This window comes from Zeus faber, assembly GCF_960531495.2.
Source record: "Zeus faber genome assembly, chromosome: 6".
Classification (NCBI taxonomy): domain Eukaryota; kingdom Metazoa; phylum Chordata; class Actinopteri; order Zeiformes; family Zeidae; genus Zeus; species Zeus faber.
The window spans coordinates 5,020,666-5,046,693 of NC_137201.1; the positions used below are offsets into that span (position 1 = coordinate 5,020,666).

At 41.8% G+C, this 26,028-nt stretch overlaps 2 protein-coding genes across 3 annotated transcripts; one reads left to right on the plus strand and one right to left on the minus strand.

Annotated features, from left to right (window-relative positions):
* Positions 1-559: 559 nt before the first annotated feature.
* Positions 560-13,733, plus strand: cdk10 (cyclin dependent kinase 10). Of its 2 annotated transcripts, XM_080001948.1 has the most exons (15): positions 560-687; positions 1,605-1,919; positions 3,841-3,954; positions 4,701-4,773; positions 4,878-4,949; positions 5,219-5,321; positions 6,002-6,083; positions 6,869-6,936; positions 7,620-7,672; positions 7,840-7,909; positions 10,956-11,015; positions 11,210-11,333; positions 12,443-12,582; positions 12,678-12,730; positions 12,877-13,733. In XM_080001948.1, exons 3-15 carry the CDS (start codon positions 3,865-3,867, stop codon positions 12,969-12,971), a joined length of 1,083 nt encoding a protein of 360 aa, XP_079858074.1. In that variant the 5' UTR covers positions 560-687; positions 1,605-1,919; positions 3,841-3,864; the 3' UTR covers positions 12,972-13,733. The 2 variants fall into 2 exon arrangements, with proteins under 2 accessions (XP_079858074.1, XP_079858075.1); XM_080001949.1 differs by lacking the exon at positions 3,841-3,954.
* Positions 13,734-13,762: 29 nt separating this feature from the next.
* vps4a (vacuolar protein sorting 4 homolog A) lies at positions 13,763-25,687 on the minus strand. Its single transcript, XM_080002475.1, has 11 exons — positions 25,597-25,687; positions 24,661-24,772; positions 24,252-24,405; positions 23,410-23,471; positions 21,879-21,998; positions 21,118-21,274; positions 20,407-20,555; positions 20,163-20,244; positions 17,655-17,874; positions 17,390-17,530; positions 13,763-15,772 (listed from the first exon to the last, which is right to left on the minus strand). Exons 1-11 carry the CDS (start codon positions 25,615-25,617, stop codon positions 15,671-15,673), a joined length of 1,320 nt encoding a protein of 439 aa, XP_079858601.1. The 5' UTR covers positions 25,618-25,687; the 3' UTR covers positions 13,763-15,670.
* Positions 25,688-26,028: the final 341 nt, after the last annotated feature.

A 26,028-nucleotide genomic window follows, 5' to 3' on the forward strand; every position in this document is an offset into this window, starting at 1 on the left:
TTTGGTAATGTAAACTTGTGTTTCCCATGTTAATAAAGCCTTTTGGGTTGAGTTCAATTAAGTGAGAGGAGCTTTATGCTGCTTTCAAGTGCAACTCGGGAATCGGCTTTTCCGAGTTGGAAGTTCCCCCTTTCCGAGCTTAACGTGTTCCGCGGCCTGTTCGGGAAAACATGGTTACCCGCAGTAAATACGTGCTGTTGTTTTTCTTTGGCAAGCTTGTCAAATTCTACAAGCTACGAAACGTATGTTAACGCACCATGAAAACGACGGAGTATTTTAGCTCGAAACTAGACGTGCGTCCAATTTGAAAGAAGACCGACGCAAATTGGCCGTGTGGCGCCATGGGGTTATGACGTCATAGTGTGTTCGCGGCAAACGCCGGACCAGGGCGACCTGGCCCGAAATTCCGACGGGGAATCCCGGCCGAAATAGACTGCCCTTTGTACGGTTCCAAGTGGGAGGTCGGATTTGTCCGAGTTCCGATTACAGTGGAACGCGGCATCAGCAGATAAGGCGGGCGGCGTGGGGGTGTAGGCGGGGGTGAGGCAGTTCTGACAGTGCAGGTGGAGGCGGAGTGGACAGCAGACGGTGGAGATATAACAACACCATGGTTGTGGACGCCTGTGGACTCCACAATAGCTGATTCAAGTCCAATGGGTGCTGGGGCAAGCCACAACGAAGAAGCAGGTAAACAGCAACAACTAGAAGAAAATGCTCAATTGCGACTACATCAGCTGTTTGATTTAACAGTTGAAGGAAGGCCTTGTTTACAAACACCTTACTTGTGAACCTTTCTTTATTATAATTATTAACTATCTTATTCGTGTTTATCTTATTATTTTAGAATCAAACCAGACGTAGTGAGGAGCACATGTATGGATATAATATTCATATGGCATTTTAGATTATATACGTCCAAGGTCACCATCACTATCTCTATGGGAAGACGTAGGTACTAGTACTTATATTTTAGTTACTAGTTCAAGTTCAAGTTCAGTTGCTATTCTCACAGCTACTAGTAACTATTTTAGTTTTACTAGTCAAAATGTATTGAGTACTAGTACTTATTTATTAGATACTAGTAACTTTTCCAATTGTTACTGGTAACAATTTGGACAACTCTGTCATTGAATCCTATGGGGCTCCTCCGTGTTTCAGACCACTTGTTATCGCTGCCGATGGGTCACAGTAAACCCGCATCAATTCTGAGTGTTTCAATAAAACCCCGTTAAGCCTGAACACAAACCTTGTCAAACGTAGTTGGCATGTTATTGATGTTACAGATGTATTTCCAGGAAACGTGTACCTTTTGCAACATTTCTATACCTGGTTAATTGTTGTTCTTTTTAACTCAATCAAAATATAAAACAAACAGACTGACAGATGACAGTAAGGCAATAAAATATGGCAGCATGATATGTCATGGTGGAATATATATAGACGTATTATTACTTTCTTATTATTCATTGTTATCTTTGTCAAACTTTGTTTTTCAGTGCCTCATAATTTCATAGGCATGTATCAAAATGAATGTTAATAAGAGAGATGGAGGCCATCCGAATCGAAGGCAAATTCAAATCACCCGCATTTTGTTTATGTTGCAGAGTTGTCCTTGTCATCACATCCCAACACTGAGTCCACATGCCGCTCAGACTCTCCCCCACCTCCGCCCGCCATCATCATCACGGCTCCGTCCAGGGATGACATCTACGCCTCACCCTCCAAACTGACCATCGCCGAGGCCGTGAAAGAAAGAAGGCCCAGCGCCTCCCCCATATTTGTGGGACGCAAACCAATTAATGGAAAACTTAGATAGCACATATTCATTCTGAGGTGCTTGCGTGCGCTCGACCATAGGAAGGATAGGAGAGGATACTTTTATTTTTATCCCAAGAACATCCAACTCTGACAAAAAACCTGTAAGTGACACTAAATATATTGTGACTTCTAAACATTTTATGTATTGTGTCTTCAAACATATTCGTAATCATTTTCAGGAAAAAATGTCATCATGCAATGGTGATTTCCTCATCTCAAACAATTTATTGAAACAAAAGGCAACAACAGTGGTGGGTTTACCGCAACAAAAAATGTCAATGTCTCAATAGCTTGTCATGTGCCCTTGAGCATCAATTACAGCTTGACAACGACGTCTCATGCTGTTCACAAGTCGACTTATTGTCTGCTGAGGCCTGGCACCCCGCTCCTCTTGAAGGGCGGCCCTCAGGTCATTGAGGTTCTGGGGTACAGAGTTACGAGCCTCTACATGGCGACTCAGCTGATCCCATAGGTTTTCTATGGGATTCAGGTCTGGAGAAAGTGCAGGCCACTCCATTTGAGGGACCCCAGTCTCCAGCCGCCGTTCCCTGAACGACAATGCTCCAGCTCATCGAGGTCACATCATTATGTGACCTCGATGAGCTGGAGCATTGTCGTCCATGAAGATGAAATGAGGCCTGTGTTGTTCATGCAGGGGCACAATGACTGGATGAATGATGTTATTCAGGTAGTATGGGCTTGTACTGTACCATTCACAAAGTGTAGGGCAGTTCTGTATTGACTAGACACACCTGCCCACACTGTAACACCACCACCACTAGAGGCTCGTCTGGTGACAACAGTGGCTGATGCATAGCGCTCTCCTTGACATCTCCAACATCGTTGGCGACCATCATTTCTGCTCAACGTGAATCGACTTTCATCAGTGAACAGCACTGAGGCCACTGGTGCCTCGTCCAGCGTAAATGCTCCCTGGCCCGTGAAACGATGATGCCTGTGCCTGGTGGTGTGGTCAGGTACCCTTGCAGGTCGTCTTGCACACAGACCACACTGATGTCAATGGTTTCGAATGGTCTGACGTGACACTTGGGTGCCTCTCACCTCCCTTAAATGTGCCTGGAGTTGAGTGGCATTCATCATCCGGTTCCGCAGGGCACTGTTCACAATGAAGCGCTCATCAGTGTGGGATGTGGCCAAAGGACGTCCACTTCTATGTCTTTCTGTGACTCTTCCAGTCTCTGTATCTGTTGGAGCCTGCTGATGACACTCTGTGACACTCTAAGCTCAGTGGCCACTTCCCTCTGAGAACATCCTGTTTGAACCCTCACAATGGTGAGGTACTGTTGATCAGTTGTTAGGTGTCGTCTTGGTCTCATGATGTCAAAATGTGAACAGCATGATGAAGAGGACTGTTTAAATACCAATTCTAATTAAACCAGGAAATGTATTGTTCGATTCATGGATCAAACACCTGTTGTGAATTTTGCCGTTCAGCTCCTTGTTAGAGAACAGCAAGTTGTGCAAAAAGTACTGAAACATTGAACAGTTGGACATGTGCTTTCAAAAGTTTAGATAAGGTCAAATTAAGTTCACCTGTAAAGATTATAGTGCATTTTAGGTTCATCCTGAAATTTCACCCAAAAGCCGAATATCCCTAACTTTATGTGAGTAGTGTGTGTGTGTGTGTGTGTGTGTGTATATATATATATGTGCATTTCTCATAGACATGGATTTTCTGTGGAAAATTATTTGCCATATTCTATATCTTGTAGCTGGTCAAATATAGTCATCCCACAATGGTTTATATAATATTTTCTAAGAAATTGAAAAATAATAAATAGCGCTAACAATTAGATTATTTTCAACGTTTTGTTCATATCATATTTTACAGGACAAAACAAGACAGATGACGCCGGGTTAATGGGTGTTAAACCCCGGGATAGCTCACGGTTGTCCCTTTTATCGCCAAAACCCAAACAAAATCTAATAAACCATGGCAGCCCCCATGAGCTGCCGCATCCGTCAGTAGCCAAAACAAATGTCACGTTAACTTATTTACAGGTCCTCGTACATTGCTTCACGAAAATGGACAAAGTTGGAGAGGACGAACCGGACCCTATAAGGCTGAAATCCGTGAAAAACAACAAAACATTTACGGTGCCGCAAAGCGACAGGGTGAGGAAATAGACTTAAAAAGCTGTGTGCTAACGTTAGCCCTTAGCTGCTGGAATGAGTTGTTTTAACCTGTTTGTATCTGAGCTTATTATCAAGGCAATTGTATTAGCTTATCGCTTCATTCTTGTCATGGGTAGCATTAATTTCGTCACAACATGTAGATAGGTAGATAGATAGATGGATAGATACTCATTCAAAGAAGCTGCGGTGTTACAGCAGTCCACGTCAAAACAAATAGGCAAGGCAATATGCAATAAACCTAAAAGTTAAAAACCGAAAATAATGTGGCTAAACCTAAAATCAACAATAAGCCTCTGTTTCAACAACCCACACAGTCAAAAATAGACCATTAACAGTTTGCATACATACATAGGTATGCAATATATGTAGTAAAATCTGGACATATACTGCGTCTACATATTTAATATTGCAAAAGCTGTCTGACACAGGTCTCCGCGATCAATCATTTAGTTTGAAATCTAACGATTTGCTGGCCTTTAATACTATTAATGTGACGGTGCTGTTCTGGCGTGTCCCCGCTGTGCTGGGCATCCACTTTGGCATCAGTGAGGCAGCCAGAGACGTCACTGCATCCTATCCTGTTTGGAAGGAGCACAATCTGTCGTCTTCTGTTAATCAGGGGCCAGTAAAACCTCCTGTAGGCTTTGCTGTGCCTTTGACCCGGTCTCATAAAATGCAACAGCCCTAACCATTTGTTTGTTATTTTGTTATACCCCTATTTCCAGCTTGGGAGCTGCAGAAGCGTTAAGGAGTTTGAGAAACTCAATCGAATTGGAGAGGGCACCTATGGCATTGTGTGTAAGTGGCCCGTGCAATCAATACCTGTCATTGGAACCATGTGGCTGATACAGAAAGTGGCTGAAGATGACATACGTATGCTTGTTCCCCCCTTGACACTCCAGACCGAGCCCGAGACACTAAAACCAATAAGATTGTTGCGTTGAAGAAAGTCCGGATGGACAAAGAGAAAGATGGTGAGGCCGCTGATAAATATGGTTTTAGATTCTTTGAAGATTAGTAATCTGATGCAAACTCAGGCTAATCCATGTTATCAAACTGTTGATAATTGACCCCATCCCTATTTGCAACTTTTCAACCAAACAATCGCCCATCGGTTGAAACGTTTGAATGAAATAACAGCTTTAACCTTTTATGTTCACCAACAGCCTTTTCATTTGGGTTCAACGTTTATGATTCTCTCTCTCTCTCTCTCTCTCTCTCTCTCTCTCTCTCTCTCTTACAGGTATTCCTATCAGCAGCCTTCGGGAGATCACTTTATTGCTGGGACTGAGGCACCCCAACATAGTGGCGCTCAAAGAGGTGGTTGTAGGCGGCCAGCTAGAGAGGTAAAACACACACACACACAGGCCACGGCTCTATTGAGGCTGCAAAAATAATGATTATTTTTGTAATCGATTAGTCTGCGTTAAATCCGATATTTTGTGATCGTCTACATTTCGGTGAAGTTGTGAATACTATCTATTAAAATAATTTCTCACGGATGGCACTAAACACGGGGTGATCAAACGGGGTGCGCGGTGGTTTTGTTTTTCCTGTGAGATATCAGCCCAACTAGCAGACCAATACTGTCATGACCAGTTTTTATATGTATTCTATATATACTATATTATGTTTACCTTCAAAGTTCTTTGAAAGATTAGCCCTAAATTGCCACAATAAATTATGAAACTAAGGAAAACTAGTGACTTTCCCTGTTTTTGATGAATAACTAGTGCTATAAAAATAAAAACTTTTTTTTGTGATTGTATTCCATGTGTTTGTTTGGTTACCGATCTGTGTAGAACAAGGAAATCTCCAAAGGGCAAAAAAAACATTTTTTTTCTTCCTGAGTTCTTAAAGTAAGAAAAATAAAATATTCTCTACTAAACTAAGGAAAATGCAGCTTGTATAGAAATTTGCTTTTATAGCTTTTATTTTATTTTTTTTCCTACTAAATCATATCCTGTCTGTGGACTTTACTGCCTCTGTCTTAGTCCTCATGCCCCGCATGTGTCCTTCCATGCAGCCTGTTCCTGGTGATGAGCTACTGCGAGCAGGACCTGGCCAGTTTACTGGAGAACATGCAGACGCCCTTCTCCGAGGCCCAGGTAGAACCTCATGTCTGACAAAAAACTTCTAGATTTAATTTAAAATTATCTTTATTTATGCATCGTTTGAGTTTGGGCGTCTGGGCTCTACTGCTCATCACTCCCGGGGAGATGTACAGCAAACATAGGCATGAGCTAGAAATATAGGAGTGATGAGCTTGAATCCCTTTCATTGAATAGAAGGGTAGAGCCCAACTGGTTGATGCAGGGGAAGTTGGAGGGAGTGCAGCAACACAGCAAGCAAGCAAGCATGACGCGTGAATGTTAATGGTCTAAATTCTGGAAACAACATAGATGATGATGAAGATGCCAAGGAAATATACATTTAATTCAGCATGGTTAGAAATAGACACTTATAATAGTAGGTGAAAATTAGGTCAATAATAGATATATAGATGGACTTATATAAATAATAGACAATGAAACCTATATTATATAATATTTGAATAAATAAAGATCACATTGAAATTGTATTCGATTTTCCTTGCGTGGTGTCCTTGAAAATGTCCTTGAATTTCATTTTATAATTCCAGAATGAACCCTTTTATAACTCGGCACCTTGCAAACTAGAATCAGGTGTCCCCCTTTTTTGGTATTTGGTATTGCTGCCATGCAAACCATAAAATTCACCCAAGTCTGGTCTCTACCTTGTCTTGGACATAGTCCAGCCTAGGGAATCTACATCTGTCGGTAAAAAAAAAACCTGCTGTGTAGATTGTTTTCACCCAGCAATTTGTTTTCACCCGGCACCTAATGCTACAGTCACTCTTCCTGTTTTACTCCAGGTGAAGTGCATCATCCTGCAGTTGCTGCGAGGCCTGGAGTACCTCCACCACAACTTCATTCTGCACAGGTCTGTCTGGGGCGGCCTCTTCGAGCTAATCGCTTAATTCTATCGGTCTGTGGCACCCGTGCAGCTCGGTGTCGCATCAGGTCACCCGATGGTTCACCAAAGGTCAAAGTATTTAGGTGTAAACTTAACAGACCTGTCTTTTTAGCCTTTCTTTTACTAAGGAATCTCTTATTTGTTTGTTTTTTATTTATATAAAATGTTCTTTACACATTTTATAAATATTTATTGATTAAAAAAATTTCATTAATTTAGATTTATTTATTTCCATTTTTAATTTTATTTATTTGTATATTATACTTTTTATATTTGTATTTATTTTGTGTGGGATCAAATCTATCTATATATCTATATTTCATATATTGATCTATAGATGTATAGATTTGATTATTATGTTTTTTATCTCATGTAAATTCCATTCCATTTTTGATTGATTTGATTGATTGAGTTTCGAGGGGAATTACACGCTGGACATTGAAATCTGCATTTCCATAATTCCAATTTATCATTTTGGTAATATGGTGAGCTTCACTACTCACTCAAAAAAAAGTAAATAAATAACATCAATAAAAAGGTCAGGCTCGCCTCATCAAGCACCCACAACACCGAACCTTCCGCTTTAACCGGGGTCAACAGCTTTGATACACCCGACCATTGGCCATTATCCCTCTACATCTCATTAACAGGGACCTGAAGGTGTCCAATCTGCTGATGACCGACAAGGGCTGCGTTAAGATAGGTGAGTCAGCACTGTTACCGTGACAACCCCCCTATATGAATAATGGACAATGAGATTAAGATTATATATTTGTCCTTGAAAATGAAAGAAATGGAGCTTAAAAAAGTATTTGGAAATTCCGGGAATTTCAGAATGAAGCCTGTGAAGAATGTGTTGTGTTTTCGCAGCTGATTTCGGATTGGCCCGGGTGTACGGCATTCCTCTGCAGCCAATGACCCCCAGGGTGGTGACGCTGTGGTGAGCTGTGTGTGCGTTGTCTTTATTGCATGTTGACATCTTAGCCGAGTTCAAATTGTGTGTCTGTGTCTGTGTCTGTGTCTGTGTCTGTGTCTGTGTGTGTGTGTGTGTGCGCGTGCAGGTGCCATGGCATCTTAAGTCTTGTGAAAGCGTGTCCTTGCGCTGCCACAATGGAAACATATCCTTGTAATCCTTCCACGTTAATCCGCTCTCTCCCTCTCACGCTCTCTCTGTTTCTTTCTCTCTCTCTCTCTCTCTCTCTCTCTCTCTCTCTCTCTCTCTATTTCATTATTCTTTGTTATTGTACTGTTTGTCTTTTTTTTTTTTTTTTTTTTTTTTGGCTGCTTTGAAATTCTGCTGTCTGCTTCAATTTAGTTATTTCTGTTCATTTAAATTGAAATGATCTTAGCTGCTTTCTAGATAGATAGATAGATAGATAGATGGATACTTTTCATCCCAGAGGGAAATTTCAGTGTCAAGGCATCTCACATCAAAATTGTCAATAACGATAAAAGGCAATAGAATTAAAAGTAGGAAAACCTCAATAAAAAATGACCTTCAAAAATAACAAAACAAGAAATGGATAAATGTACCATGTACAATAAACCAAAGAGGTTGAAGATAAAATAGACCTAACAGTAAACCAAAAAAAATTAACTGTAGAAATGTGGTCATGTACAATAGACCTAATGATAAACATTAAATCTAATGGACAAAAGAACTTTAAAGTAAACCTAAACCTAACCTTGTACTTACCGTTAATCACAGTGAGCGCCGTTTCATGTATGAATGTGCTATGTTAATAAAGTTCTATTTCATATAAGCTCCAAATCACTAGTGGGTTTATCCCATGTGCGGATGGGCCTTATTGATACTGGTGTCCCCGCCCACTACGCACTCTCTCCATGCTGCGAGCCCATGCATAATGTGCTCCCCAGAGACGTCTGCTCGGCCCTTTTGGTCCCCTCACAGGTTGCCCCGGAGGACACCCCGACACAGGCGATGGCGGCAGGGGCTGTGGCTTGGCTTGTCTCCATGACAACCACGGCGCATCAAATAAATGTATGCCAGCTCTGAGCATTACTCAGAGTGGCGGCAACTGTATGTTTCATGGACGGCTGGACAGACAGGCTGATCAGCAGAGGTTACACACTGCAGTTCACCCACCACCCCCGGTTTGACGGAATTCTGGAAAAATTGCTGTCATCCCAGGAACAACAGGAACTCCTGTTGGAAAATGCAATTTCCGGGGTTCCCCAAGGAGAGAAAAATCTGTTTTTTTTATTTTTAAATTTTTTTTTTTTATTCCCGTTATTTCCTGGTTCCACAAAAAACGGGTGGAATTCCCTGGCTCAATGCACTTTCTCCAGATGTGTGGAGAAGGTTCTGCAGCCGCTACACAGGATGGGAATGAGAGTGCTTTTTTATCCGGACGACTTGCTTTTGCTGGCTTGCTCCAGGGCGGAAGCGGCACTACAGACGAGGACACTGGTGACGCACCTGTAGAGCCATAGCTTTTGCCATTTGGGGAAAAAGAGCGCCCCTCTTCCCTCCCAGCTCGTTATGTACCTGGGAGAGGAATTCAACTCGGCCAAAATGAGAGCACAGCTTTCACAGCAGAGGGTGGAGGCACTGACAGTGCCTCTCCGCCGTGCCACGCTCCACAATGTGGTAACAGCTCTCTCTGTCATGGTGCTGCTGGGCGGGTCACGTGGTGATCCCCCTGGGTCTGCTCCACATGAGACAGTTACAGAGGTCGTTTATTAGTCTGCGCATAGGACCCGTGCGCCAGCGTAGATGCATGATCCATTCCTCCCTAAGTGGCCCCTGATCTGTCTCACTGGGGAAAAAAAACACATCCTCTCAGAAAGAGTGCCCCTGGGAAGAGCTGCGTCACACTTCTCAGTGTTTACAGATGCATCCCTCTCAGGATGGGGACGAATGTGTCTGTCCCAGGCGGTGGGAGGACAGCGGCCAGCCCACGTCTCTCCACGTAAATGCGCTGGAAGCCCTCACTCTGTGGAAAGTGATCCAGCATTTTGCTTTGCTGCTGCAGGATCTGCATGCTCTGATCCACACAGACAACAAAGCCACAGCAGCCTACATAAACCACCGGGGGGGTGCGCTCAGTGCAGCTGTTAAACATAGCCAAATGGCTGCTGTGCTGGGCGCACACACACTCTCCACCAGCGCAGTGCAACCTCCATCCCACAGCCCTAAGCCGGCTTTTACACCTTAAAGCATCACTAGCTCCTTCAGGTCAATAGTGATAACGCTGGATGGATTATTTCCTCCCCTCTCAACCTTCAGGAGGAAGACACGTCTCATCTCCTCTGCCCGGTGTGCGGCGGGCGCCTCTTTTTTCAAGATTCAAGAGGTTTATTCGTCACATACGTATACATACTTTCATACATATATGCAGTGAAATGTAATAATGCACTTCAGAGAGCGATCTCAAGGGCTTCCGCTGCCGGCACAGCGCCTGTCACACTGGCCCGTGTGAGGCTATTTCACAGGCATCTCTCTCCTCTGGGACGGATTCCCCGGAGAGCATCAGGGTGCACTCCATCAGTGGAAATTCATCCTCCATGGCGTTGCACGGAGGAATGTCAGTGGAAGACATTTGCAGTGCAGTTTATTGGTCTTCCCCTGTTCTCTTATCCGGTTTTATTTGCGGGATGTATCCTGTTTCTCTGGGTCTCACTATGTACTGAGTTTTTTTGTCAGAGATTGGTACCAGATTCATGTGCCCTTCTGCCTGTTGGCATTGGAGAGGCTCCTGCCTTCTACTTGCGCCTTGTGGGACTATTACAGTGTGTAAGCTTTGTCTGTACTTATCACAGCAGTAGGATTTTTTTGGTCCCAGCCCGCATTCCATCATATAGAATTCATTATTCTATAATAAACCTACGAGTGATAGCCTTGAAGAGCTGCGCTTACACTAATAGAATCTGGACTTACAATACGTGACTCATCTCATCTCATTACTCACCCACGAATCCCATCTTTGTTGCTGAATAATTCATGACTAACTTTATGTGTCCAGGTACAGAGCTCCAGAACTCCTCCTCGGGACCAAGACCCAGACCACAGCTCTAGATATGTGGTAAGTCTCTATTACTGTATAGTGGTAGTAGAATCAATTCACCTATCTAGGTCTACAGTACATGTTTTCACAACTAAATAAAAACCAGTCACTCAGTTTTGTGATGTAAAACTTGTAGTTAGGTTTTCTATCTTGATGTTCCCTCCTTTCAAAATACCACGGTTGTTTATATCTGCCTTCCTCCCGTGGTGCAGGGCGGTGGGCTGCATCCTGGCCGAGCTGCTGGCCCACAAGCCCCTGCTGCCTGGCAGCTCAGAGATCCAACAAGTAGACCTCATCGTTCAGCTGCTGGGCACACCCAACGAGAACATCTGGCCCGTAAGCACTTCAGCTCCAAATAATGATAATGATAATAATAATAAAAACACATGCTGTAATTACACCAAGGGAAAGGTTAAATGCACGTTTGATTTGTTTGTAATGCACGGTTTAACCCAGAGATGTGTGAAATTCATACTTCATTGTCTGTGAAATCGGTGGGTGGCATGAGCGAATAAACTATTATTTGGATGTTTCGATTGGATCAGAAATTAAAGTGTGATTCACATCAAATGCAGAAATGCAGTCAACAATTGGATCGTCCTCCTAGTGGCCGTCAGATGAACTGCTTCTGAGTTGAGCATCTCAAATATGTCAGGGAAAAGCGGAGAGCTGGTTTTTATTCCAGTACAACAGTGAGTAGTTTGATCAGCTGGATACTTATCTTGTTCCATGAATGTGAGTTTATTTCCTTCACATAGCGTTTGCAAAGTGCGAAAAAAGTAAAAAATTAAAAATGCACTACAAAATTCACTTATATAAAAGGGATTTACTTATAGTAAATATGGCGACATCCAACAAAACATTGAAACTTATTGAATGAGTTTGAACGCATCCATCTCAGGCAGAAATTCCGCACTGCAAAGCGTCACAGCTATTGGCATGCGGAAGACTCTCCATAGAAATGAAGGACTTCCGGTTTGCTCTTTGGCGGATTCAGTGTGAATCAGGCTTAATATTTGTACCAAATGCCCTAGTTTTTCCTACTGACGCGGTAAAACTGAAGCGACTGCTCGCCACTCCGAATTAGAGGTTTTTAAATCAGTCCCTGAGATCAGTTTGGAACCGACCATTACTACCCCCCTGGGTATTTTCTGGAATCCCGACCAACCACAAAAAGACTCTTAAAGTGCTGTTTTTCTCGACTGTGAATGTTGGTGGCCCAAGTCATAGAATAATATTTGTCCCCAAAATACTTGAAATACAATAAAATACTTTAAATAAAATAACTTCTTTATTCAGTGGAAACTGAAAGTGAACAAATAATCTAATAATCGATTATTCAAACCCATTCCTTGTCCGCTCATGGAAGTTCCACCTTCGATAATTTTTGTTAAAGAAATAATATCTATGGAGACATGTATTGAGTTTGGTGTGTGTGTTTGCAGGGCTTCTCTCGACTCCCTCTCATCACTCAGTACAGTCTGAGGAAGCAGCCGTACAACAACCTGAAGAACAAATTCACGTGGCTGTCCGACGCTGGACACAGACTCCTCAACCTGCTCTTCATGTACAACCCCCAGCGCAGGTACGGGTCAAACTCACACACACACACACACACACACACGTCACATGTATATGAATTATCTGTATTATATTGACTTCTGTCTTTCTTCATTTCAGAGCCACAGCCAAAGATTGCTTGGAAAGTTCCTACTTCAAGGAGAAACCTCTACGTAAGTTGTGTGTGTGTGTGTGTGTGTGTGTGTGTGTGTGTGTGTGTGTGTGTGTGTGTGTGTGTGTGTGTGTGTGTGTGTGTGTGTGTGTGTGTGTGTGTGTGTGTGTGTGTGTGTGTTGATCTCCGTCCTCTCCGCCCTACCAGCTTGCGAGCCAGAGCTCATGCCGACGTTCCCACATCACCGCAATAAGAGGACAGCGCCCCCTGTGGAGAGCCAACGCAAACGCAGCAAAGTGTGACGACGGTGCTCAGCAGTGTGATATGGGATTGGGATTTCACCGCTGGTTTCTGCAACCGAATGGATGTTCACTGGCGACGGCATATGTTGGCAATGTTTTTGTTTTTTTTATTTTGTTTTATCTCTTGTCGGTATGTTTTGATCAGATACACAGCAGTTCAGTTACATGCCAGGAAGGAAGCCAGCCCGGGTGGGTCGACTATTGTGCCGACAGTGTTCTTCTAAACTTTAGCCCTGTTCAGGACTAGATGGGGCTAGTTAGGCATTATAAAATTATACATATGATAAAATAATAGGTAAAGTTTAAAGTCATCCAAATGCCTGCATACACTGTTATGAAACAATGTATCGATAGGCTGAATTTTCGTGTTGTCATTGCTGCCAAGACGTAGATATCGACGCTCGGTCGAGGGAGGCATAAGTGCAAGAAAATGCAGATATGTCCGCGTAGAATCAAGGAGACTGTTGGGAATCCAATACCAAAATGGAGTTGAGACTTCAGTTCCATTTTGGCATCGGATTCCATCAAGTTTTTACGTGCTCAACATTTGTCAATTTATGCTTTGCCATGGTTGTCATTTGGTGTGTGATTGGTGCAGTTTGAACTCCAGTGAAATTACACCGGAAATTGCTGACGGCTTTTTCTTTATGCTTTTTTTTGTATATAAATAACGTTAGTTGGCTTGTTTGATTTTTGTATCCAGCACGAAAGCTATTGTTTTTACACTCACTGTCGAAAGTAAATAAACATTTAAAGTCAAAATGTAGACTGCTTTTATTTCCTTCCGAGTATAATAAGTAGCAACAGTGACGTGGGCCAGTAGTAGTAGGTTAGATGAACCGAACCATACAAACCTTCCAGACTGCACAGACTCTAGTAGCGGCCAAGCGTGACGAGTCATGGCACTTAAGAGTCGTGCTATTAGCCGGACATTTTTTCGACAACATTGAGATTTTGAAGCGTAGCATTTTGGTGAGATGCAATGAACTTCAATGATTATATACACAATTCTTCAAATTTTTGTTCGGCCGGCAAGGGAACGCCGCTTCCTGATAAAACCAACAAGGGTTAGCTCCCACCCTCTGTCTTAAAGTAACATGAGTGTTTTGTAGAACCAATTGTATATGATCCATAACTCTATATAATGAGTGCATATACTGCTGCTTTTATCATCGCTGTGTGGAGAATTCATTTTTTGTTTTCTCCATTCACTTCCATTGCTTTCAAAATCAAAAGTATCTAAACCATCTTCAGACTTAAATATGTAACAGGTCAAATATTCCCCTGTTGGTATATCAGGAATGACTGTGGAAAATCGTGTCTATAAAAGCAGTATTATTTAGTACTTTCACTTTTTTTTTTTTTACTTTGTTCGACAGGTAAAATAATAACAATTAACATGGCACTTTAACAACGCACAAAGGTAAACATTACCTACAGAGTTATCTTTTGATATTATTTGCATGGTACATTTCTGAGCTTGTTGCCATCAGAATTTGGACCGTAAAATCAGAATTCCTCAAACAGGCAACAAAATTCTCAACAAAATGTGACAAACCCAGAATTTCTATCTCAGAATTCTGAGATTATTCTCAAAACAAAATTTTTTTTTTCTTATTCACATGCCAATGTTTTTGTGTGGCCTGTGATCCTTTTCCATGGTGAAAGCAATGGAAGTCAATGAAGAGTCAAACAATAAAATCGCTGATCTACACACACAGGTTTCTGGTAAAAGTAATAAATGATAGTAAATGTACTTCTATCGAGGTCCACACAGTGAAACGTTCTACAACTGTTAGGTATACTGTAGCTCCAAGGTGTAAATGGGGGGGAAGCCAGCCCTGGAATAAAAAAAAAAAAAAAAAAAACAATGATACAAGAGTGAACTCCGCCTCAAGCTGGAAGTTATGTGGTTATTTCTGGATGGAGAACTCGACAGAGAATAATACTGAAAAGTGTAAACACATCTCTCCCCTGCAATGCAGAATTGCTACATGAAAAAAACCAACTCATAAATAGTGTACCATAAGATGTTAAAAGAATGGAAATACAAAATAAAAAAATCCAAATGCAAATTTTACATTTGAAACACGTCCGAATGTAAAACAGGGTTATGATGTCATGATAAGAGCATTCAGTGTCACTCAGAACGGCAAACTGGAAAATAAGAGAGAGAAATAACATCTTTTTGTTTGTTGTGAGCACAAATAAAATAATCCTCCTTTGAAATGCATCCGACCACCACTCGCAATTAGACATAACTACAAAAAATAAAGATAAAGGACAACCTAAATAAATAAATAAATAAATAAATAAATAAAAATTGGCTACATTAAGACACACGTTTAACACAAACACTAACGCACAGACATGAACGCATTCACACATCCACATGCCTGGCAGAAGGGACAAGCTTTTATGCACAACGTCCAGAGTGCGGGACGGCGACGGAAAGGTTTGGTCCTTTCCAGACTCGGTAAGGGTTAAATCTTCTGCATTTTCAGCTTAAAAACAAAAAAAATATTGTTTCAACAAAAAATCCAGCGCAGTGCAGGTTAAAAAAAACAAACAAACAGTTGAATCAGAAAGTCCATGATGTAGCCTCTAGGGACAGACGGGAAGTGGTGTAAATCGGGAACCGGACAGGAAATGTCCATCTTTTTGTCGTCTCTTCTTTCTTTTCGGGTTGGGTTTGTGGCTCAGCCCTCCATTCCAAAGTCCTCAGTGAACTTCTTCACCTTCAGCAGGTCCTCACTGTTGACGGTGGGACGCGTCGTGGACAGGGAGCGCAGCATGTCCGACTGGAGGGAGGTGGGGGCGACAGAGATGTTAAAAACTATGATTAAACATAGCATGAGCTACAAAATGCCGGTGTTTGAAATTCAACTTCAATGAACATTCTAGAAATCCAAGACAAAGAATGAATTCAAATAAAAATCCAGAAAGCATATGTATTATACAAAGTAGCATCAGAGGTAGTGAACTTGATGAGGAGAACAGCGCGATAGAGGAAAATGGGGGTTTTTACTATAAAAAAATACACATTATATAATACATGTATATTTAGATCATTTTTTTAAAAATGGATATAATATAAATATATTTTTTTCTTTTTTTTTTTATCTTTTTTTTAGGGGTGTCACCATTCCAGTTCAAAAATCAATCTAAAAAACGTTCGATTTTGAATTTTGAAATCACAAGCAGGTTCACCATTCTCTCCATATATTTGTGGCTAATATTCTCCGACGTGGTCGCCATATTGGGGCGGTCTAGATCCGCCGGTAGACAAATGCAATATTCGCCGGGCGAAGGTGCAGGCCCTTCGCCCGACTCTGAACTGACTTCCATGAAATCTGGTTGGGCGACTGCAGTTGGGTGAGCTGCGCCACATCCCTCAGCACACACTGCACCCTCCCACCACCGGATATCGCAGATATTACGGTGATTTTCTTATTGGAATTTATAGTCCAAAATCTTTTTTTTATTTTTGTAATGGTTTATTCAAACTGTTGATATGAAAAAATATTAAAACGCTAACGCTACTGTTTTCCAGAGAGCGAGTGTGCACCTGCAACGCCGGCGCGGTGTGCGCTGCAGGAGTTACGTTTTCTCACTTTGCGTGCTTGAAAACCATTTGCAATTTGGCATAAGATTCCGATGGTCTCACGAAACCCCGCGGCGCAATGATGTGATGAAAGACCCCATGAGTCGGAATGAAAGATCACCCCACTTGGCCTGCGTGCATAGGGGCTCGGGCATATATTTAGTCACACATTTATTTATATATATTTTGTTTTTATTTATTTTAGGATTTATTTCATAGGCCTATTTCTTTTTGTTTGCATGCTACCTCCACATACATCCTCTTTGTGCAAGTGAATGAGCCGTGTGCGGCATCAGGTGACTTCTGCTGGACTGTCTCTTGCCCCCTCTATTCCGGCTTTATCATGGCGTGGAAATCGTCCTGAATGTAACTGAATGGGTGAATAGCGCAACTCACTAGCGGTGCCAGAAGGTTACCTGTAATTTACCGGGAACTATGTGTGAAAGGGGCTTAACAATGGCACAGCCATCAGTGCTGGAAAAAAAATACATACGTTTAAATGGAATCAAAACCTTCAAACCAAAAGTGAAATCGAATCGTGACACCTTTAAGACATATAAACTTAGACAGAATTTCTATGTTTAAATTATTATGTTTAAACTATTGTTATAATTATCTCTTCATCAGTTCAGGCTCAACACTTTAACGCTGGTTCTATCATCTCACAATCACCAAAGCCCAACAAAGCCGCTACAGAAACAACACATGCTACTTTTGTTATTACTTATACAAAATAGCTAGCTTGATAGCTGTAAACATATGAACAGTCTTGACTGTGTAGATTCAAGACTGTGTGTGTGTGTGTGTCTCTCACCATGCAGACAATGGGCTCCAGCAGCTTGTCACTAGGCACGTCCATCCAGGTCATCTCCACGGCAGCTGGGTCCCCGGGGGAACACGGGGTCAAGAGGTCGTCCACCACCACCTGGCTGTTGCTACGTGATGGGCCGTGTACCTACAGAACATTAGCCAAATTGAAGTTAGCGATAAGATTCAAATGCATCAAAACATTGGATTTTCTTCCTTCATTTTTCCAGGGAACAAACAATTCCAATTTGATGTTTCAAAACCCAACGCACCTTTTTGAAGTGGGTGGCGGACTGGACCTTCCGGACGGGCTGCATGAGGGCGTCCCGCACAATGATACTGATGTCGGCCCCTGAGTAGCCATCGGTCTTGTGTGCCAGCTGCCGCAGGTCGCTCTCGCTCAGGCTGTGGGGCGTGTTTCCCAGGTGGAGGCGGAACATCTGGGCCCGGGCCGGCTCCTCGGGAAGGGGGATGTAGATACGCTTCTCAAACCTGGCCACAAGAGAAAAAAAGACGTATCCGTTTTATTCACTCAATTCACAAAATTGTAGGTTTCTATGGAAAGTATGGTAATTATGATGGATAGATTTTTTTTCACTTGAGGTGGTGGGAAATGGGGATATTTCGTTCCTCCGAAGGTGCTGCTCTTTTTTGGTGAATGTTCATCCATATCAACAGTTTGAAGCATGTAAGTAAGTGAGGTAAAGTAAGTAAGTAAGTATGGTAAAGTAAGTAGCTAGGTAAGTAAAGTTAGGTAAGTAAGTACAGTAAGTAGGTAAGTACATAAAGTTAAGGTTAAGTAAGTAGGTAAGTAAGTAAATTTAAGTAAGTAAGTAAGTAAGTAAAGTTAAGGTTAAGTAAGTAGGTAAGTAAGTAAATTTAAGTAAGTAAGTAAGTAAGTCAGGTTAAGTAAGTAAGTAAAGTTAAGGTAAAGTATGTAGGTAAGTAGGTAACGTTAAGGTAAAGTAAGTAGGTAAATAAAGTTAAGGCAAAGTAAGTAGGTAAGTAAGTTAAGTAAAGGTAAAGTTACTAGGTAAGTAAGTTAAGTTAAGGTAAAGTAAGTAGGTAAATAAAGTTAAGGTAAAGTAAGTAGGTAAGTAAGTTAAGTAAAGGTAAAGTTACTAGGTAAGTAAGTTAAGTTAAGGTAAAGTAAGTAGGTAGGTAAGTTAAGTAAAGGTAAAGTAAGTAGGTAATTAAGGAACTAAGGACAGTAAGTAGGTAAGTAAGTAAAGTTTGGCAAGTAAGTAAGTCAGGTTAGGTAAGTAAGTACAGTAAGTACATAAAGTTAAGGTTAAGTAAGTAGGTAAGTAAAGTTAAGGTAAAGTAAGTTGGCAAGTAACTTAAGGTAAAGTAAGTAGGTAAGTAAGTAAAGTTAAGGTAAAGTAAGTAGGTAAGTAAGTAAAGTTAAGGTAAAGTAAGAAGGTAAGTAAGTAAGGAAGTACAGTAAGAAAGAAAGTAAGTAAAGTTAAGTAGGTCAGGTTAAGTAAGTAAGTACAGTAAGTAGGTAGGTAAAGTTAAGGTCAAGTAAGGCGCTAGGTAAGTAAAGTCAAGTAAGTCAGTACAGTAAGCAGGTAAGTAAGTAACGTTAAGGTAAAATAAGTAGGTAATTTAAGTTAAGGTAAAGTAAGTAGGTAAGTAAGTTAAGGTAAAGTAAGTAGGTAAGTAAGAACAGTAAGTAGGTAAGTAAGTAAAGTTAGGCAAGTGAGTAAGTCAGGTTAAGTAAGTACGTACAATAAGTAGGTAAGTACATAAAGTTAAGGTAAAGTAAGTAGGTAAGTAATTTAAGTTAAGTAAGTAAGTAAGTTTCTACGTCAGGTTAAGTAAGTAAGTACAGTAAGTAGGTAAGTAAGTAAAGTTAAGGTAAAGTAAGTAGGTAAGCAAGTAAAGTGAGTCAAGTTAGGTAAGTCAATAAGAAACTACGTCAGGTTACGTTAGTAAGTAAATGTGGTGGATGGGGTGGCTTGAGCAGCCACACCTGACCACACCTCGTTTTTAAACCTGATGCACGAGCATCCACACACTCAGTCAGGATGGGAGCCCTGTGTCATGACATGTTCCATCTGCTCCTGGATAATTCCACCCAGCCTCATCTCTACAATAAACTGCTGTTAACAATCCCCTGTGGTATGCGTCTCTGTGTTGGAGGTCCCTGAAAACGCCCCTTGGGTGGTGTATGGTGGCGAATCTGCCACAGTAAAGTTAAGGTTAAGTAGGTAAGTAAGTAGAGTTAAGATGAAGTAAGTAGGTGAGTAAATTAAGCAAGGTAATGTAAGGAAGTTAAGCTAAGTAAGGTAAAGTAAGTACTGTATTGACCCGAATATAAGATGGCCCTGATTACGCCCCTTTATTCAAGACTTATTTTAGGAAAAATACTTTTTGAAGACCAAAATCTTGTTTTTATAAGAATTTTTTTTATTTGAAAATAATATTATTTTCGTTATATGTAATATTAATAATATATTATATTATCCCACATAACTGTCTAGACCCTGAATATAAGATGACACCACTTTTTCAGACGTATTTCCAGGAAAAAAAAACCCTGTCTTATATTCGGGTCACTACGGTAAGTAAGTAAACACAGCCCTGGCCAAAAAGTAGAATAAGTAGAATAGTAAAAGTATAAAATATGCGATTCTCTAATAAAATAATAATATGGATAACCACTTTAAAGGCCTGTCTATGAACTATTTTTTTTTTTTTTTTTTTAAGTGGACCCCCTTCATACCCTTGACAACCTCTTGATGAAAACCCTGCAGGATATGCAGTCTGCCACCCACCTCCTGCGGATGGCGGCATCCAGCACCCAGGGGATGTTGGTGGCCCCCAAGACCAGAATCCCATCATTGTTGTTTCCCACACCTGGGGACCACAAATAAACACATTCAAATCCCGAAACAGCATTAGATACAACGGCTTCCTGCTCTCCCCAGTCTCCATATTGTGGGAAAAAATGACGCTGGCCAAACGTGAGCGACATGAGGCATGATCGCATGTGACACGTACAGAATCCCGAAAGCTTACCCTGCATCTGAACTAGGAACTCAGTCTTGATGCGGCGGGCGGCCTCGCTCTCGTTCTCGTTCCTGGAGCCGCACAGCGAGTCCACCTCGTCGATGAAGATGATAGAGGGCTTGTGCTGGCGGGCCAGGTCGAACAGGTTCTTCACCAGCCTGCGAGGAGAAGGAAAAACATAACGAAAACACCAAACAATGAGTGAGGAGGCAACGGGACCACATTCCAAGAATGGTTTGAAGGCCGAAGTTGCTTCTGAGTTTCATTTTGCATTAAAAGATTCCTACAATGGAAACTTCTTACATTTATTGGCAAAGATAAAGATGACCAACAATGTAAAACATACGTTATATGTAAACATTACTCATTCAAATTCATGCCTTCTACAACATAATTCAAAGTGTCTAAGTCAAACCTGAACATCAACTTCTGTTTTTACTGTTAAACAACCATGATGTTTCAAGCTTTATCAAAAAACTGAAAAATACTTGGCAAAGAAACTGACGATGTCCCTCGTCCCTGGGCTTTTTGCATAAGCCTTTCATCTCAGTAAGGATAGAACACTAGTGCTGCTTTAGATGACTGAGCAAAATCATAAAATTGTCATATTCCCTGTTGGCCTTTGGTGAAAAGTATCCACAATTGGATAACCCCACCCAGAACTGGGTGGCTACTGCATTATTCAACATTCTTCCGGGATAGCTGCTGGTCGCCACCTACTTCTCGCTCTCTCCCAGCCACTTGGACATGAGGTCCGAGGAGGAGACTGAGAAGAAGGTGGAGTTGTTTGCCTCCGTGGCCACGGCCTTGGCTAGGTAGGACTTCCCCGTCCCCGGGGGCCCAAAGAGCAGGATCCCCCTCCAGGGAGTGCGTTTGCCTTAAGAACAAACAAAAACACAAACAAAGGCACAAACAGGAAATATCAGCTTTGTGGTTGTGGTCACTGATTGGCTGCGAGTGTCATTTGTGTGTAAGACAAAAGTTAAAATGGGAAGTTAAAATTTCAAACGGTGTGCCGTGAGAGCTCGCCAGATGTGCCGTGAAAATGTGTTCGCATGAGAACAAGCTCAATTTTCCCACTCAAACAGAACTATTAATAGTGATGTACGGTTCATTATTTTATGTTTGGGAGTCGAAACATTCACTCCCTCACCCACTCCCTTGGCAGCATGACTCCAGACTCCTGAGTCATTTACGAGATTTGTTCGCTAAGTGTGAATCGTTTGCGAATCTTGGATCACTAACTATTAGTAGGGCATAATAATAATAATAACAAGCACAGTTCTATGGGTTTGGGCAGGGAACAGGATAGCGAGCAGTGTGCTGTGGGATATGGGGAAACACTGATCTATAAAATCAATATATTCTTTTGTCTGCATCCCTTTGTATTTTGTCGAAAAATAAGAATAGGTCCACTTCTGCCCCCTCTTCATTTCAAGGTTTCTAAAACTGTCCTCTCTTGGGCCTCGCTGTGCAGTTACCTGTGAAGAGGTGAGGGAACTTGATGGGGAGGATGACTGCTTCCTTCAGAGCCTCTTTGGCTCCCTCCAGGCCGGCGACGTCGTTCCACCTGACGTTGGGCTTCTCCATGACAATGGCACCTGGACAACATAATACACACTTCACATTTCTGAACGTTGCGCACGACTGGTCTAACGATGATCAAACTATATCTATGCCAGCTAAGATCAAGTAAATCCGTGGTTCATTCTGAAATTTAAGGACTTTCAAGTACTTTTTTTAAGCACTATTTTTTCATTTTCAAGGACTTCAATCGCATCTCAATGTGATCTTTATTCATTTAGATATAATATAACCTTAAGCTCCTTTCATAAGTACTCCGGACAATATCCGGAAAATCAGGTACGGATATTGTCTTGTTGTTGGATTTGTATCGTTATTATTCCAGAGTTGCCTGTTCATACACGTAGTTCGCAACAGGAGATTGTCCGGGTCAGACGCGTTTACACCTACTGGATATACTGCTTGGGCAGAGCATGCAGGAGGCAGGACTCGACGCAATGACGCTGCAGGATGGAAGAGGCTACCAACTAGGGTTGCCGCGGTTATTGGTGTGACATGGTGTTCGAGCATACACCGCTTACATTACTTGCCCATCGCTCCCAACGTCGTTTTGCTTTTTTATACATTTATTTTTTTTATCAAAATAAAATCTGTTTCGTTAGTTTTCGCGTATAAGCGCTGATGTTAATCACATTAAAAAAAAAAACGAATTTGCAAATTACTAAGCGTGTTATCAATACTGAATTGGACGCTACAAAATTGTAATGAAAGTGTGTTCTTGTGCGCACAGCAGAGTGGCAGCACTGTCTGCTTATCACGGGAGGAGAGAAGGCAAAAGGAGACCTTAGATCTGGTCTAAATCGGGACCTGTCTCCCTCCATCTGTAATTAGTGCCCGTGCATAACGGGGACACTCTAAACGCTCCTCCGCCCCGCCGGTGGAAAAAATATCTCACTGTGACATCCCTACTATGACTTGTCTTTTTTTGCCGTTGATACTCCATGTATTTGGACGTTATATAAACAGGAATATAAAGAAAGCAAAAAGGAGTACAAAGCAGCAACGGTCCATGCACGACGATCCACACAAAGGTAAATAACTGGCGCATGACAGAGACGTCATCAACATGCGACACGCCCACTCACTAGCTGTGAATGCCCTGGACAATCACCTGCTCTGTTCACACATGGGCTCAATCAGACATTACCCAGACTTTGTACTAGGGTGCTGGCTGGGTAATGTCAGGGTCAAATGATTGGGACATTTGTGTTCACACATACAGCTCCTCCGGCTAAAGTCTGGATAATTACAGGGTTGAAGTGCATGTGTGAAAGCAGCTTGCAGTCTCATTGTCTATTATTCATATAAGTACATCTATATACTGTATTTACTGTATATATCTATTATTGATCTCATTGTCATCTACTATTTTCAGTAAAGTATATTAAATCATAAACTAACTGGATCAACCAATTTTCCAAAACTCACCCATGAGTTGTTCCTGCAGCTTCTTCTTCTCAGGGTTCTCGCCCTCACTGTCACTGTCGCTCCTGAGAAACGAACAGAACAAAGCTCAAAATTAATTCATATGAAAACCCCACGCCGCTTGTATGAGGTCTTAACATATTAGCGGATATTTATTATTATTATTTTTTTACAATATTTAATGTTTTTCTATGGTATTCCCCCCTCAGATTTTGCATATTAATAAAACACAAGTACACCCCTATATAACAAGCTTCAGTGTATCAGGCAAACTGAACAAACTATCAAGAAAAAGAAAATTAAAAAAAAATAATAAGGATTAGCAATAAAATAAGGATAAAAAAATTTAATATGCATAATTTTGACAAATACTGATTGAATTTGTTCAAAAGTTCAACTTGTTAAAAGTACTTGGTAATTCATGCTCTCATACTCATTGTGCCTCTTTAAGACTGAGTGACTACAGCTTTTTAACAAGTCTATTGATTGAGTCAGATATCTCTGCACTGGTTATCAAGATGTTGCTAATATGTATTAATTCAATAACTGGCCACTCCCCAATTTTGCATTTTGCTGAGACCTTGAGGAAATTGGCTTCAAGCGGCCTTTAAAAACTGACAATATGCTGACAGGGACAAGACTCTTCACAGAGGTTAGGGATCAGGACCACGGACAGCGTCCCTTGGATAAAAGGCTACATGAGGGGATAATCGGGATAAAGTCTTTCAGTTTGTGTGATGATTTTTTTTTAGTTCAGCCCTCACAGTTATAAATCAATCAGCTTTTGGTGCATCGGACGTCTTGATCGCCGACATACCCTCACCTCACTCAGCTAGAGAGTCCACACTACGTACTTGTCATTGTTCTGGGCCTCCTTGACGGGCTTCTTGCCCTGCTTGTCTTTGTTCTTCAAGTAGTCCTTAAGCTTCTCGGCTCGGTCCAGGTACTGCATGCACTTGGCTCTTATGCTCTCCTTCGCCTTGTCGCTGTGGGCCTCATCTGAAAACAAACCAAAAAAAAGGGCGGGAGAAACACATACTGGCTTTTTAGTCTATTAGGGAGATGGAGCGCAATAGCATGGATAAATAGATTGAACAGCGTCATCTAACCTTAATCACCCTTACTGTGTGCTCTTAATCGTAAGTAAAGCTTGAATTGAAATGACTCAATGAGGAGATTGAGTAAAATAACTGCATTATTATGGGGGGTGGCAGTAATATAACTCAGCAATAGTAATCCTTTGGTGGTACTCACATTTGATAGCATGCAGGAAGTACTCCACCGCATGCTGGTACAGGCGCAGAGCCTCTTCATAATTTTTTGCCTTGTCTTCTTCTGTCGCTTTAGTAACCAGATCAATAGCTTTCTGCAAGGACACGGACACACAGAGGAAGACCAGTCAACAACATTCCCACTACGTTATTATTCAGTACTTAATTGTTCTCATCTTGTCATTGGCGGGTCCTCATCCAAGATCATAAAAGTGAAAAGTGAAAGCCCCAAAAATTCACCAAAGCTCTTGTACGCCCATCACCACTATGATTTAGTTGAGTTTAGGCCAAACTTCCATAGCTGCCTATAATATAGTTAGGGAGATAACAGTTAACCTATGCTCAAAACAGCCATACAGGTGTACACTCTCTACTGGTGCCAGTGCCTTGTGAATGGAATAATGAGGAAGTTTTTCTATTTATCATTCGGCTGAGGACCTCCCTGGGACCTCTCTGGGTCACCAGACCACACGTTGATAACCACTGATAATTTAAGTATCCTCTAGGTGGGTCTAAATTTTCAACTTAAACCAACCTTGATATATTTAGATGTAATTTCGGACGAAAAAAATATTTATTTCAACGAATGTACGTTTGTTTTAAATGTATTGAAATGATGTTCCTTCAGTGAAAACATCAATTGCACAGTCAGAGGTGGAAATGTCAACAGCATCAACAGCAGTCCAACATTATTCATTCGTAAATTGCTCTCAACTCCTTATTGTTAGGACCTGATCCCAGCTCTTAAAAGCACATCAATGCGGAAAAACAAACGTTTTGTTGCAGAAATAATCACGGGCCTCTAACTTGGCACTGTTGACGATGAAATGGAAGACGTCAGCCCAAATACAAAAGGGGGCGCAGCCCGGCTGGCTAACAGCTGGCTAGCACGCTAGCAAGCGCTAGCTAGCTAACCTACCTGTAATGTTGACGTTGTCATTTCATCTCAGTGTTCTCCGAGCCACCCAGACCTTCTAAGTGTTTGACTCCGCCCGAAAAAAACCGCTGCAAAGTCTGTTAACGGGTGCGGGTTGTTCGTGACATGACTCATCGAGCTAAAGCCCAGCAGCGGCAACAACAACACGGCGCCTGTCTGCTGGCAGAGTGGAGGCGGCGGCGGCGGTGCTGCCACCTAGAGGCCGCGCGGTGTCACCGCAGCGCAGATAACGCGTCGGAAGTGGCGCGTTAACACGTCAAAAAACGGGTTTTCGCGCGGGGCGTCATCGATGACGTTGACACGTTTCGAGGAAGACGACACGTTAACGAGTTAAACGCCGACGTCACAGCCGGGTTGTTCCATTCTTGTCCGACAGATTAGAAAGGAAGTCTGAGGAACAGTGGTTATTTCCTC

Bases quoted from the DNA above. Each gene is read 5' to 3' on its own strand.
- cdk10 (XM_080001948.1), top strand. From the start codon at position 3,865: ATGGACAAAGTTGGAGAGGACGAACCGGACCCTATAAGGCTGAAATCC. The intron at 11,334-12,442 runs GTAAGCACTTCA...GTGTGTTTGCAG, and splicing joins CCAACGAGAACATCTGGCCC to GGCTTCTCTCGACTCCCTCT. The intron at 12,731-12,876 runs GTAAGTTGTGTG...CCGCCCTACCAG, and splicing joins CTTCAAGGAGAAACCTCTAC to CTTGCGAGCCAGAGCTCATG.
- vps4a (XM_080002475.1), bottom strand. From the start codon at position 25,617: ATGACAACGTCAACATTACAG. The intron at 20,245-20,406 runs GTAAGCTTTCGG...TGTGGTCCCCAG, and splicing joins GTTCCTAGTTCAGATGCAGG to GTGTGGGAAACAACAATGAT. The intron at 15,773-17,389 runs GTGAGAGACACA...ACCTCCCTCCAG, and splicing joins TGGAGCCCATTGTCTGCATG to TCGGACATGCTGCGCTCCCT.